This window comes from Rhododendron vialii, chromosome 13a, assembly GCF_030253575.1.
Source record: "Rhododendron vialii isolate Sample 1 chromosome 13a, ASM3025357v1".
NCBI classification, from domain to species: Eukaryota; Viridiplantae; Streptophyta; class Magnoliopsida; order Ericales; family Ericaceae; genus Rhododendron; species Rhododendron vialii.
The window spans coordinates 28,004,118-28,019,844 of NC_080569.1; the positions used below are offsets into that span (position 1 = coordinate 28,004,118).

The 15,727-nt window shown below is 38.7% G+C and overlaps 2 protein-coding genes across 2 annotated transcripts; both read right to left on the bottom strand.

Annotated features, from left to right (window-relative positions):
• Positions 1 to 529: 529 nt before the first annotated feature.
• On the bottom strand, positions 530 to 2,134 carry LOC131314075 (adenylate-forming reductase 06235-like). Its single transcript, XM_058342568.1, has 2 exons — positions 2,043 to 2,134; positions 530 to 1,091 (listed from the first exon to the last, which is right to left on the bottom strand). Exons 1-2 carry the CDS (start codon positions 2,132 to 2,134, stop codon positions 530 to 532), a joined length of 654 nt encoding a protein of 217 aa, XP_058198551.1.
• Positions 2,135 to 5,419: 3,285 nt separating this feature from the next.
• On the bottom strand, positions 5,420 to 7,720 carry LOC131313318 (phospholipase A1-IIgamma-like). Its single transcript, XM_058341569.1, has 2 exons — positions 6,991 to 7,720; positions 5,420 to 6,218 (listed from the first exon to the last, which is right to left on the bottom strand). Exons 1-2 carry the CDS (start codon positions 7,648 to 7,650, stop codon positions 5,541 to 5,543), a joined length of 1,338 nt encoding a protein of 445 aa, XP_058197552.1. The 5' UTR covers positions 7,651 to 7,720; the 3' UTR covers positions 5,420 to 5,540.
• Between the last annotated feature and the right edge of the window lie 8,007 nt (positions 7,721 to 15,727).

Here is a 15,727-nt window from a genome sequence, read left to right on the forward strand (position 1 = left end):
TTCTTTTTCCAATTAAGCTGATGAACTCCCCTTAAACAACTCAATAATTAAGATGCCAGCTCAGATATCTATATACATGTTAGGGCTCCTGAGAGCATCAGAAGCTCACAAGAATTCCTTACTCGAAATCCTCAATGAAGCCCCGTCACCTCCAATATTTCCCCGGGAAATTTGGAAAATCTGGTGGGACAAGTCTTGGCCACAAAGGTTATAGCAGTCCTACGGAATTTGTTTGGTGTGTCGTAGATCATGACTTATATAAGTGAGAGATACACAATTTTTATTTTTATTTTTTTGATCATAGTGATACACAACCATGAGAAAAATGATTTATATATAGACAAACAAGGATTGACATGTTGGTTATCGATCGTACACTGATCTTATAGGTCTCGAACACTATACTAAATGACTCTGTCCTTTTATTTTGAGGCATACAAATTCCTTAAAGCTATGACACAATGACAAGTGACAACCCAAAGACCACTCTCTTTTTTTGAACGAAGCAGTTAACCCTTCATGCTAAGATTCAAGAGTCCCAAATTGGACCAAAGGCAGCAATCCCAACAGCTTTGCATGCATTGACAACGACCCTGCTCCCTGCTGGGTTACTAGTAACGATCACAACCTCAGCTCCCATAGTTGTTGCTGTGTCGATGGTCATTTGCGACACATTGGGGCGTCCAAGTACTGCGGTGTCATGAACAATCATCCTGTCTTTCGGGTACCCACTCACCCACTCGGTGATCTCTTTCCCAAAATTTTGGTCAATCCCTTTGGCCACCCAAAGCAAGCATACATGAGTCGCACAGGGCTGCAACAGCCATGATAAGAAGACGCAAATTCCCGAGCCGGTAACCACCAGCAATACCCTATCGTACATGTTTACGAGATAGGGGAGTCCGGCAAAATGAACGGTCCTAAACCATAAGTGACTCGGTGGGTCCGAGACCAAAGACTTTGTGAAGTCACCCACTCCTCCAGCCAACATCATGTGCTCTTGCTTCCCATCCGAAATGATTCCAAAAGCGTGCCATTCGGATAAGGGTGATGGGCTGATTCTGCCCAATATACCAGGTTTTACCCCTCCTCTGAGTTTTATGATCGAAGCGTGGTTAGAGGGAGCAGAGACAAAATAATAGCCATTTACCTCATTGAGATTCAATTTTTTTTTGGTTACAAAATATAGACCCAAAAGCTTACACAAGATAGCTAGAGAACTTGAGCCCAATAACAAAACAAAATAGCTAAACCCAAACACAAAGATGTCCTTTGGTCCAATTAGACCAAAAAAAACAAGGTATTAGTTCTAACACGGGCCGGCCATTATTACTTCGGTCCAATTAGAAAAAATTCTTTTGCTAACAATATTTTGGGAAAATAACGGCCAATGAAGTGTTTTGATAATTAATACTTGCCAATGACATTTTCAGTATTAACAAATGTTCTTAGCTTGTCCTTAGCGGGTATTAATTATCAAAACACGTCCTGAGCTGTCATTTTCCCTAATATATTTTTTTAAATACCACCCAATTAGCTTGGATAGTACGACTACACGCTTACGTTTATTTTTTTGGGTGCAACAGAAATTCATTAAAATATTAGCGAGTAAAAGTTTTACAAAATTGAATCATAAAGATAAGAGTAGTTAGTGGGCACAATAATAAAACACATGAACTTTAATCTTGGAGCTACGTGTCCGACCCCCAGATTATCGTCATGAATGACCGACATATTTAATGACAGCCGGGAATATCACATAATTAAGTAATCATGAGGTTTTCCGCTTCCACATCTCAAAGACGAGACAGGTTGTCATAACCAAAAAAATGTTTGTCTTATATGAGATCGTATGTTTTGAATTCTAAACTCAAACTTTTCGAATCTTGAGGCCATTAGAAGTTTTGCCCGGCCGTTAATTTTAGAGTTTCGAATTTAATCGAGATGTGCACAACTTGACTCAGCATCCGATAATTATCCAAAGAAAATATCCTTAATTACCGCCACCACGTCTCATCAACACATTACTTCTAGTATCTTACCGGAGGTTTTGTCTGATCGATAATTTCAGAATTTCGAATTTAGTCGAGATACGCGCAAACTGGCCCAGCATCCTATTACCCAAAGAAAACATCCTTACAACCACGTCTCCTCAGCACATTGCTTATAGTATCTTATAATAACGGATGACCAACCAATTATATTTAATTTCTTACTTGAAAATAACATCTCAACAAGATAGCTAGGATGAATGATTTGAATGACGACGTCTCCATTATTCAATTCTTTTCTTTCTTTTTTAATTTTTTTTTTTTTGTTCACACGGTAATCTTCTCCCTTAATTTAATGTATAAAAATGTAAGCCCCACATGTAGGCTTGTTTAAAATGCAACGCCAAAAGAATTGAATAAATACGCTTACATTAAGAAAGAAGCTGACTTTTCAAAAGAATAAAAGATGATGCAACCTAGATTCCCGTTTGGATGTGTATTGTATGCACCTTTAAAAATTACCAGCAATTTTAAGCATCGCGCAAAAAAATTTGTAACATCAATCCAGAATTCATTAAATTGGTATGGAAGGTAATATTTAGAGACAAATCATATGTATCATCAAGTTTGAATTGCTAACGCTTGTATAGAAGTATGTGCTGAGAAAAAAAAGAAAAAAGAAACGCTTGTATAGTATGAGTTCTTTCGTAGTAATTAGTAATGCAAAATTTATACTCCTAAAATTTCCAAGGAAAATTTTTGAGGTTTTAAGCAAATATATACCGTAGGAGAGATTTATTCAGTGTTTGGCCGGGGCACAATCGCGTGTCCTTCTTACACGACAAAATCATGTGTAATTCACCCATATTAGCCTTGACCCCACAACACGGGGAACCAAGTGGCGGTGCCCTTGAGGCACTATATATTTTTTTTCATACCGTACGCAAATAGATAGGGTGTGTGTTCGTTGTAGAAATTTTCAAGAAATATCCATTCTTTTCCTTTGTGTGTGCGTGTCCGCTCTCTTGTATGTGTGAGAGAGGGTTTTCTTTCACACAAAATGCAAGTTCCATTGACTATCGAATATAATCAATATTATCCCAACAATGGATGAAAAGAATGGGGTTGTCCGTCTACTCTATCGTAGGGTTTTAGGTTCAATTTTCCTTGCCAATAACTCTTGGGACCATCTCGTGACACCCGTAAGCGTGTGAAATGGCTGCGAGAGGCCGGAATTGTAGAGATTAGTCCAAGGTGCGCGTAAGCTGGCCCGGAACACCCTGTATTACGAAAATAATAATAATAATAATGATAATAATAATTAGAGGTTGTCACTTAATTGTCACTATGCTTTTTTAGACACGTTTCTCTTAACTGGTAGTCGTTCATTACTTCATTTGGCTAAACGTGGTCGATCACACTTTTGAGCTAGCGCGTTGATGTTTCAGTTAGCATGTGTTACGGAAACACTCAAAAATTTAAACCCCACGACAAACAAACGCGTAGTACATAAGACAAGTACATTAACGTTGTTCAAAATTCGCATGTGGTCCCTTTTGGTTAAGCTCATGATGAACCTTCGATACTCCATCTCTTCTTGCTCGTTTCATTTTCGTGGGGCATGGGACACATCCCATGTGCCCAGAATGATACAGTAAATCGAATTGTCTACTTTTGGCTCCATATACATGTAAAATCGTAGAGCTGGTTCTACGCTAAAGTTTGAGTTGCGGTCACTTTAAAATTTCGGAAAGTTTACAAATTAATATGAGGAGCTAGCCCCTCCTACTTGCTTTGATATCCCTCATTACCCAACAAATTAAAAGTCTTCTTCTTTGGTATTTGTTTTAGACCATAGAAATGTGAAGGCCAACTCTGTATAAAGGTTTATGAAATCTTTTCTTTTTTTTTTTTTTTAACAGCAGAAAAAGATTTTAGAAATTTTTTAATACGAATTACAAAGATTACTGGAATCCAAACATAAGGCATCAAATTAACCAAAGGAAGGACAAACCACAAGAAGCACAACCTCACTCCGACAATCACATGTCGCGAGGACCCAGAAAGAAAAAAAAGGCAAATCTAAAGCTGGCAAGAAATCAGCCAAGAGAGAAACCCCAAGAGGAAACACCCCAAAACCCAAGTTTACCCATCAATGTTTGCAAAATGAGATTTGTAACAGTTTGATTTACAATATGATCGAGGTAGACTGTAGTAGGTCTCACTTCGCAATATCCCATAAAAATTGAATAAAGGATCAAAATATGGGAGGATATATGCATTCTCATTCCCATGTGTTTGGCCGGTACATAACTTCCCTCCATATTTAGTAACTGATAAGTTATACACGTCATAATTTCAATAAGTTTAAGGCCCCGTCCCGGTAAAGTTATTATTTTTTAAGTACTTATTTTTTGCTTTACGCGCGAGAGACATGTCATTCTCTCACAATACATCACATTTAATTTAAAAAATAAGTTCTATCTTTCAAGGGGGCACAAAAAATCATTCTCTCCCTCCCCCTTTTGTTGCCAAAAATCAGCTTCCAAAACTCTCTCTCAAACTCTTTCAAAACAACTTCCATTTTCTAAGAGAAATCATTAATTCTCAAGAAAAATCTCTAAGAGAAATGGAGGCCTAAATTCCCTCTTCTCAAACTATTTTCTAATCAATTTCAAGCATCAAAGACAGTCCAAGAAGCCAAAATCAAGTCAAGCAAAAGTATAAAGGTTCACTTTATACTTTAAAATCTACTGTTTTCAAATATCTGAGGGGGATTAAGAACTCATACCAGTTCCTCATATTGGTTATGAGCTCATTTGATCTGAATTTAGCAATAAAAGCAAGAGGAACACAAAGAAACAAAACTTTTTCTGGGCACTGTGTTCACTCCCGAGCGCTTGGGACCATTCCTAAGCGCTCAAGAGTGCTGCTGTTACCAAAATCTTGTTTTGTCACCAAACATTGTTTTTCCTGTATTTCAGTAGATATTGGATGTGCACTGGTCCTTCCAGCGCTCAGTTGGTTTTATTTTCAGTTGCAAGGAAGCGAAACTTGGATATTTAGGACCAATTCTTAACTGTTTAAGCCATTTGCTGAGCACTGGTGCACATTAGTAGTTATGTGTTATTGTTCATATTGCCTCTGTTCTAACCAAGGTTTGTAGGGTGGCTCAGCAAAGCTCCTGAGCGCTTAGGAGTGCAGTTCCGAGCACTCAGGAATGGCTCCAGTGGCAGTAATTGATTTTCTGTCATTTTTCACTTTGTATCATTTCATTTATTGTACACTGGCACATGCATGCACTCTTTATTTGATATACCTATGGATACCCGCTCGCTGCTTTTATGAAACAAAATATTTTTAATAAAAATCTCACAAATATTGAGTAGAGACCGACATCGCATTGGGCGAGAGGGATGCCCTAAAATCCTTCCCCTCTCGTAACGTGGCTTCCAAACCCTAAACAATATCTGGTTTTCAACTTCAAATAATCATTTTCAATCAAAATGGCTCCACGGATGGCAAACCTCAAATTCGAGTGGCGACTCTTCAATTTTTCAAAAACTCCTCTATTTTTTCGAGCCATTCCAAAAGCCTTTCGGGCTGGTAGCCCACACCATCATCCATCTGATGGTCCATCAACTTCCCAGACCCGTTTGCTTCTTGAACCATCCCTTCGTTCTGCACGGACCACCACGATCCGGGTACGCCGTATTCATCATTCAACCCATCCAAGTTATTGAACGACTTGTTAACAAGCGCGATATCGCGATCAGCTTCCAACTCAAACCCGCCTTTCGATACTTGCGTTTCCCTGACTCCTTGCAAATACGCCTTCAATTTATGCCGACTCAACAGGTTCCCGGGACTCTTCAAGTACGGGGATTTCGTCGTGTCAATCTTCAATTCTTTGCCTACTTTTGAGTAACCGATGAACGGATAATTCGGGACAATGTCAAGGGCATTGCGAATGCGCAGGACGTGAAGATCATTTAGTCCGTTGAACACCTTTTTGAAGCCTGAATCTCCGACTTTAGGGCTTGCAAACACAAAGGCCGTTACTGGAAAGGCATTGTTTGGTCGACCTCTATATGTGTTCAGTCCATTGGCAACTATGTCAACTGCGTTTAGGGTTGCGATCGCTGCTCCCAAGCTGTGGCCAACTACAGTTATGCTGATATCTTCGTCCTTGTATTGTTCCACAAGTCTCTTGATCTCAGTGTCAACCTAAAATATTCGATTACATAGCCGGTAAGAGAAAACATGGATTAGAGTTAACGAACGGACATTACTAATACTACAAATGAAAAATAAGACTTTTCCAAAAAGAATTAATTAATAAGGAATTACGGTCTAAGAGTTATTAACGAATCAAAACTTTTCTAAAATGGCAAAAAATGTAAATTGAAGGCCTTAACAAAGGAATTAGGCCGAAATACACTGATCCAAGCTCGTTCGAAATTTGTCTAATCGGGTAATTTTGCAATTAAGCATCGTTTGGGATTCTGAAGCTTCAACTGGTCCAATTGATCATGAAATTAGGCCTCTATGTGTTCTACATCAAAATTAGTCCACTGGGATCCACAGGCTACCTATAACCCTGAACTCACAACCCCTACAATGGAACTCAAACCCTGGCCTCCCTTGTGGGAGGACCAAGAAATACCATTGGACTACAAACCCTTTGGCCTCTAAAATTAAGTTGACGTAGGGGTAATTTTGAACTTATACCCTGGTTATTTATCCAAATTGCATTTACTCACCAAATAATTAAAATATCAATATATATTATGCGTGATTGTGAATTATTTTTTGCCAAGTTACCGTTAAAATGTGCCTTGAATTGGTTTTTGGATCCTCCAAGAGTTGCCCTCTTGAATGAAAGATAAAGACAACGTCGATCGGTCACATAGTTCAATGTCACAAAAATTGTTCACTCAATACATTTCTATGTACAAGTTTGCTTTATCCATAAAAATCTATTAAATTACGCACGTACCTGGTCTCTAGCACTGGACTTATTGAATGGTGATCTTGGATCAGCAGAAGTGTAGATGGAGTACCACCCCTGATGCACCTTTGGATCATGTTCCTCTCCAAGTATTTTCGAAGCAGAAACCAAATGGAATTCGAAGTCGTTTACCCATTCCAACGCCTCGATCGTCCCTCTCCAAGCAATAACAATATCTCTCCTCCCGAGAGCCGCCTTCCCCTCCTCCGTGGCCACCGCAACGTACCCCATCCAGTTGGACTCCTTGCTCCACGCCTCCCTCGACAGGGACTTGAAGATAAATGCTTCGGGCTGAGGGACCGAGGATGTCGCGTACAAATACTTGGTCACGCGGTACTTGAACGGATTGCCTTGCTCTAGAAACACCTTAGCGAAGAGATCCTTCTTCGTGTACCGGCTACTTCCAGCATATTTTGATGCTTTATCCGAGAGGAAGTTGTCGTAAGTTGCTTGAGCCATTTCTCCGTAGTGAATAATGTATCGACGGAGATCGATGTCTAGAGGATCTAGCAATCCTTTCCAGTTTTGTTCTCCGCTGAGAAGCCTCCAATTTTTGGGTATGTTGCTATCGCCCGTATTCGTGATTTTTTCATCGAGTTCTTTAACTCGATGGCATTGTTTATTTTTTGATCGGCAAAAGATAAACATATTAAAGAGAAGCTGGATAGGGGACGTTGAGAAAGAAAGGTATTGGGAAATTAAATCAAAGAGGGGGAAATTAAGCTTGATGGCCTAGATAGTTAATTGGTTGCTTTATAGTATATTTATACTACTGAAGTACTATTGAGATCGAGTTCCATGACTTGATCAAATCTATCTTTGACTGGTTTAGTGTCTTTATAATTTTTTACTATATATTTTCAACTTCTAAACCCCTCAGGAAAATTCTGGATCTGTCGACATACACATTACGTTCAAGCAAGGGAAAATATAGCACTGCAGTCTCTATCGATGGGATTGTCAAAGGTTATCTTTGGATTTTTGCAATAAATTAAGTCTTAAACTAAAAAAATCAGAATATAGTTTTAGTTCTGTTTTGTTTTGTTTTGAGGAAGTTAATTATATCATGCTAGAATTTGTGAAAGTAAGTTACCCATGCACCACGCTTGAGTTCGTAATGAGACCCCTCTCACAATGTACCATCTAAGCATCTCACACACACACACACTCTCTCTCTCTCTCTCTCTCTCTCTCTCTCTCGCACACACACACGCTAACTAAATGAATTTATGTACTTATGTATGCATATACATTTTGACACCATGGATGATGCGAATCATTAGTTTGACATGGTCATGTAGTTAGCTAAAATGATCATGTTCAATAGACATATTCTTTCGTTCAAAGCCCATGCTATTTGAAGTGCTAGAACAAACAATCCTATTTTAAACAAAAAGAATGAAAAAGAAACACATAAAGTCCAACTAGTTGGATACATCAAGGATTGGGTATCAACCCTGATCAGCAAACTATACCTCCATACGATACGTGCTTCAGGAAGCCAAGGGATATGATAAGTTTGAGACAAAATTGAAAAAAATTGGTTGCATCGACCGAAAGTTGTTTTAAAAAGTATGGCAAGCTAGTGATTATATAAATGCCTATAGATACACGGTTCCAAAGCTTCTACTGATAAATGAGTAACGGATTACAAATTTGTGAATATATCTTATCTTCTTCTTCTTCTTTTTATGATAAACTAGATAAAATTGCAACATGTTTCACTATCCAAATTGCACTTGATCACTTGATTATAGCGCACGTGTTTCACAACCCAAATTGCAACATTTTCCTTGAAACCACCATGAGTTTGCTCCCTTTCGATTTTCGCATCTCATTTATTCGATGGTGACACAATATACTTCTTCGATCTCCATTTATTATCTCCTAAAGAAAAAGTCTGAATTCTTTGTGAATTGCTATAAAATTTTGCCTAAGCTGGTGGGGCAAAACAAAAATTTAGTCAAGGTTTTTTTTTTTTCTTTTCTTTTTTCTTACTATGGTTCATTCAAAAAAATAAAAGAAGAAGAAATGAAGCTAAAAATGATCGCTATCTTGGATAGTATTTTATATGTACCTACTTTGTTAAACTGGATTATGACACCACGAAATGGATGATGAGTACCACATGGCGGTCATATCAGGTTAGGTGAATCTTGGCCTTCAAACATTTTTTTTTTTAATCAGAAAAAAAAAGTTTCATTAACTTATAAACACAAAGTTACAGAGATAACAGGATATTGGATACACCGGCCTCATCTAAGACCCTCTTCTCCAAACCACACAGAGGAACTGAAATATATTGAATGACTCAATCAAATGCCATGCTACTTGAAGTTATCAGGTTCGAACAATTCAAACAAGAAATCAAGAATTAGGGCTAACCCTTTTGTCAAATTCAAAAAGCAGACTGGGTAACTCTGAATTTCATTCTAACGGCAAACTCTCAAAAGCTTTCATTGGGGGTAAACAGATTTTGGATGGAGTGCTTATAGCGAATGAGACCATTCATAGCTGGAAGAATAGTTCTTAAGGGGGCCTTATTCTCAAAATTGACTTCGAAAGAGCTTATGATTGCATCAATTGGTTGTTTCTCTTTGATCTTCTGACTAAAATGGGATTTGGGAAAAAATGGTGTCGTTGGATGAAGGAGTGTGTGTCCTCGGTATCTGTTGGGATTTGTCCCACATTGGTTAATTATCTCCTCCAATACTAGTATATAAGCTTGGGCGGCCTCTCCACTCTTTGCCAATTGGTTTGGAGTTGGATGCTTTAACATGGTATCAAAGCTAGAGTTTCGGAGGCTTTTCCCCTTTGTCTGTGCCATAGTTGCACTTTCTTTCATTGTGATCCGTGTGTTCCGAATCCTTTGTTTACCTCTCCACGTGCGAGTCAGGGGTTGCACGTGCGGGGGAGTATTGGGATTTGTCCCACATTAGTTAATTATCTCCTCCAATACTAGTATATAAGCCTGGGCGGCCTCTCCACTCTTTGCCAATTGGTTTGGAGTTGGATGCTTTAACAGTATCAATGTCAGTGTTGATCAATGGCTCACCGTCAAGAGAGTTTCATATTCAAAAAGGCCTTTGTCAAGGGGATCCGTTGTCCCCTTTTCTTTTCAACATAGTTGTTGAAGGGCTAAACATCTTGCTGGAAAGAGCCAAGGAACTGAATATTATTAAAGGGGTAAGAATTGGGGTTAATGGGGTAATAGTCTCACACCGACAGTTTGCGGATGATACGATTATGTTTTGTAACAATGATAGGGGAGGGATGGCCAATATCAAAAGAATTCTTAGATGCTTCCAACTCATGTCTGGACTTAAGATTAATTTCTCCAAAAGTTCACTGTGTGGAGTGAATATTCCTCATCAGGATGTCATCTCCCTAGCTCGGATTATGGAGTGCAAAAAAGTTGATCACTTGCTAATCAAGTACTTGGGCTTGCCGTTGGATGCTAATCCCTCTAGAATCAAAACGTGGGATCCAGTGGTTGCTAGAATGGAAAAGAGGCTGTCTATGTGGCATAGAAGACATAATTCTTCTGGAGGTAAACTTACTTTAATTAATTCCTTCCTTGGCAGCTTACCCATCTACTTCATGTCCCTTTTCAAGATGCCAATTTCGGTAGCAAAGAGGTTAGAGAAAATCCAAAAACAGTTTTTTTGGGGCGATACAGTGGGCATTAAAAAGCTTCATTTGGTTAAATGGGAGATGATTTCTAAAAAGAAGGAATATGGTGGGTTAGGAGTGAAGAATTTGATTACTCAAAATCTTGCTCTTTTGGCCAAGTGGTGGTGGAGGTTCTATAAGAACACTGATTCCCTTTGGGTGAAGGTTATTAAATGTAAATACAATCTGGAGCAAAGCTGTTGGTTACCCCGTTTGCCTGTGTCTGGTATGGTTTCGAATATCTGGAGGGACATTTGTTCGGTAGGGGAGGCATCTTCATGTATTGGGACTATTATTCAAGAAGGTTTTAGACGGCAAGTTCATTCCGAACAAGAAATTTCCTTTTGGCACCATACATAGATGGGGGACACTACTCTTAAGGAGGAGTTCCCACGTCTTTACATCAAGTCATTGCAAAAAAATGAGATGATTAGTGTTTTGAAAGGTGGTAGTGGAGTGGGGAATTGGAATCTCCTATTCCGAAGAATTCGGTATGATTGGGCAATTCAACAACCGGAGGATTTACAACAAAGGCTTCATGCAGTGACTTTGGATCATTCTAAACGTGATTTGTTGAAGTGGAGGTGGGCCTCTGATGGTTGTTGCTCGGTGAAATCAGTGTTCAACAAATGGGAACAGTTCGAAAATGCAAGAAATATGGTATTGGAAACAATCTGGAAAAATCTCAGCCCTCCTAAGGTGGAGATTTTTGTGTGGGTGGCCCTTTAGGATAGAGTGGCTACTAGATCTGTGCTTTAAAGTAGAAACTTGATCCTTGAAGGCAATTCAGCACTTTGCCCGTTGTGTTCTATGCATTTGGAGACACCCCAGCACCTTTTTCTACATTGTAAATTCTCTTGGGATGTTTGGTCTTTGATCCTGGATTGGTGGCATGTGAGATGGGTGTGTCCTCAATCTCTGAAGTTCTCTTTACTTTGTGGTTTGACAATAGATTTAGAAATTTGGAGAATCATTTGTAGGAAACGACATTCTTTGCTACAATTTGGTCATTGCGGTTGGCGAGGGATGACTACGTGTTCAATAATGCTTCGACAGGAGTAGGGCAAGTGGGTGAGGTGATCAAAACCAGAGTCGCAATGTGTATTAAGGTGAAGTTCGATATCAAGGTATACATTGTGAAGGATTTTAAAGGTTTCCTTGATGGAGTTAGAAAGGTGAAATTGTAATATGTGTTTGAAGTGTGTCAAGTGATCCGTCCAACTCTCTATTGGATGTTTATTTTTAGTGTTTCTCCCTTTTTTCTTCTTTGTCTGATCTCAAGCGTCGTGTGCTTTCGATGTTCCCCTCGATGTAACCTTTCGAGATTTATAAAAGTTTCTTTTGCCGAGGAAAAAAAAAAGATGATGGATTTAGCTAAGATATTGTTTGTGTTACTGTATTAATTTGGATTATTGGCTTCGAAAAAAGATGGCCAAAACGTGCGTTATTCTTGCCAAAGCCAAAAAGCTGGCTTTACGACTCCAGGATAGTTAAATAGTTAGCCTCTTGGCCTCAAATTGCCAATTTTCAGCTAATTTATTTGCGTTAACCGTATCGCTTTTGGTTTTTGAGGTAAGAAAAGCTGTTAGGAGTATGATCGGCCTGAGGCTTTCTCCTGTGCACACCAAGGCCAAATTCGTTGAATGACTGGTATCGATTTAAAAGGTTAAGTCTTGTGAGTGGTGAGTCATTCAATTGTATATTAAGATCTAATTCTTATTTATTCGATGTGGGACTCAATCCTTTACACATGTTCCTAACAATCTCCCCCTCATCCTCATGTGTGAACCATGCATTGAGTCTAGGTCCCCCTCGATTTCATCCGCTTGACACCCCCTTGATCCATGATCTTTTTACTCTCCAATACCGATTTAACCCCGGATTTCTCCGCACCCACTCCATCGATCGAGAGCCAACCCCTTTACTCTATTGAGAGCTGTTAGCCCAAAGGTTTATATAGAATACCTTATTGATTTTGATGATAACAAACACGTGTTCAATTAACTTTATTTTGATTAATTGACAGAGCACTTTAATTATTGGCCTGGTTCTTATCACTATATTAATCCTGGAGTGTTTTCTTAATCGGTCCACTAATATTCAAGGTTGCTTTTGTGAAATATCTTATGGCTAAGCTATGTACTTGTTGCACAGGATTATTTTCTTTCTAAACCCAGACATATTCGGCTGTTCCTCTAAAATCCTTGCCGTGGATTAATTCAAGCTCTTGAAGAAAAGGCAATTAACAAAGGAACCTATCTCCAATAGTCAAGAGTAAAAGAAGAAAAGAAAAGTTTAAGGACAAATCTTTCCTTTATGTTCCAAACGGCTATAATTAATTATGGGAACATGCATCTTGCTTTGAAACAAACTAGAATGGAAAGAATCATTAAGCCAAGATTTTGGAGCTGATTGTCTCTAACGGCTAGAAGGAAAATTCAACGTTTAATTGATTCTTCATGGTTAAAAAGAAAAGTCGACAAAGGAAGCCATTGACAAAAGTTTTGAAGAAAATACTTGTGAGCTGTCACTTGCAAATCAGTCAATCAACTCAACTCTTCATCTTGATATCTATATATTTGTGTGTGTGAGAGTTTTTATTTTAATCTTTATTGTAAAGGGGATTGTACACCATTATTTATACTTTTGAGAGAGATTATCTTTTTGCGAGTGGTTTTGGAGAGAAAATCACTTGGAGTTGGGTGTTACTAGCATCGGAGTCAAAATTAGTTGGGTTAGGTGTGACTAACACCGGAGTCAAAAATAGTTGGAGCGATTGGGGATAGATTGCTCGTTGTAAAGGTTGTCTAGCACCCGCGAAGCTAGAAAAATTGTAACTATTGGAGATAGTGCAGCAAATCCCGAGTTGGACACTTGGGGAGTAGACTAGGTCGTGAAATTGCGGACCGAACTTGCGGACCGAACAACTATAAATCATTGCGTTTGATTCTCTCTTCCCTACTCTCTTTACTTTCCGTTTTGCATATCAATATTACATGAGTAGAATAGTATATCATTGAAATTGGAATTATAGTTGAATAGATTGCAATTAGCTTTTTAAAATTCCGCGTTATATTTGAGATACCCAATTCACCCTCTTCTTGGGTTGCTATTTGGACCAACAAGAGCCTCCAGGCAACGCATTTTTTTTGCCATCCGCCTACATCCTTGCTCCATCGAGAGCCACCTTGGATATTTCTCGCTCCATACAGAGTCTCCGTGCAAGCCCACCAAATCGGTTTGAGTCTGCCCAAAGATCGTCAACCTGGTTAGGGTGTGTGGGCACTCCGGTTTGGGTAACGATGTGGACTTTCCAGTTTGGGTAAGGATGTGGGCTCTCCGGTTTGAGTCATTCAATGTATATTGGGTTTATGCGATGTGGTGTGAACTTCGTGGACACTCTCTAACTGATTAGACTTATGCGCACACGGAAGAACATCCGGCGGATTAGACTCCCAACAAAAGCCATGAGGGATTTATGGTATGGGCTCGGGCTGAATCAATCCCAGACATAGTCATGGAGTAGTTCTTTTTGCAGTAAAGTCATTGCTTCGACGTTTTACCAAGAGAAAAACATGGTATAGACCAATCACATTCTGATTCTTGCAGGTTTGAGGTAGATTTGCAAATAATTAAGTAGGGACTTGTATATTAAGAACCATCATTTTCAGGAAATTATGTGGGCAAGGAAATTAATTAACTATGTGGAATTGGGTATTAAAAGGAATTCAAACACACGTTAGTCTATGGAATTTTTCTCCTCAAAGAGGGTCGGCAAAATGGTGTGAGACCCTAGTTTGACCCAACAAAACTCAGGTAAAGAAAAAAAAAACAGAGAGCGCGTAAATTACCAAAATCACCACAGAGGTTTCTAAAGATTACAGATTGCCTCACACTTGGGAAATTACAAAATAATCCCTGTCGCATAACAAATTACTTACATATCGTGATGTAGACGTTAGAAAATTGGATAAAATGACTGACATCATGAAGTCATAATTATAATAGACCAAACCACCTTTTTGTAGCATGAGAAAGACTATTTTAACACCTCTGCAGCTTTACAAAAGAGATACAAAAGGATGGTGTAAACTGATTTCGTCAATTTTACTAGCCGCTACATACAAGGGGGCAATTTGTTAGTATGTAATAAGGGATAGTTTGTAATTTCTCATATGTGATGGGGCAATCTATAATTTGCAAAAATCTTCGGGGTGGTTTTAGTAGTTTGTCCAAAAAAACACTCCAGACAATAAGTATTTATCATACAAAAAATCTTCTATTTTAAGGTTGTGGGAATCATAGATATCCAGAGGCAGAGAGGGTAGAAAGCTTCTCTCTCTAAACAAAGTTCCGGGTTCTCTTAGGGTACATAGGAAAAAATTTCAGTGCCTCGCAGGTATCACGTAGTGCTTGCTCGGAGCATTTGAGTCGTTTATTGCGTTTTTGGGAGAGAGAAAAAAAGAGAGAAAGTGTTGGGATGAGAGGAGAGAGAGAGTTTCAATGAGAGTCGTCCAAAAGTGTATTGGACGGTCGAGATGTGCCGAGTGGGTAGTACGTGGGATATACTTGCGAAGCATTGAGAAATTAAAAAAATTTCTCAAGGTACATATATGTTACTATTGTTAATTTTTATGTCTCGATGATTCATGCTTCCACATGTAGTAATTGTGTTATCCATTGATACAAAATAAATGTTGTTTAGTTATTTTTGCTGTATCCCTAGCCTTGTTCGTGTACCTATTTTTTTGAATCATGTGTCACGTGTCTGTGTCACTATCTATGTTCATGTCCATACACATACTACCTATCTATGTTCGTGTCCATACACATACTACATATAGCTAGGAATTAGTAGGAACTTGCATCAGAAAAGAATCCACACCTAGCTCTCCCAAGCAAGCCTGTACTACATACAAGTAAATAACTCAAAAGACAAACTAAATATCAGCAAAAACTTTGGGAAAAATGTTCTCCTAATTGCATATTAGGCTGTTTTCTCCTTCATTTGCTTCCAAGTCTAATGTCAAACTCATCTAACTTTACTCTTTAT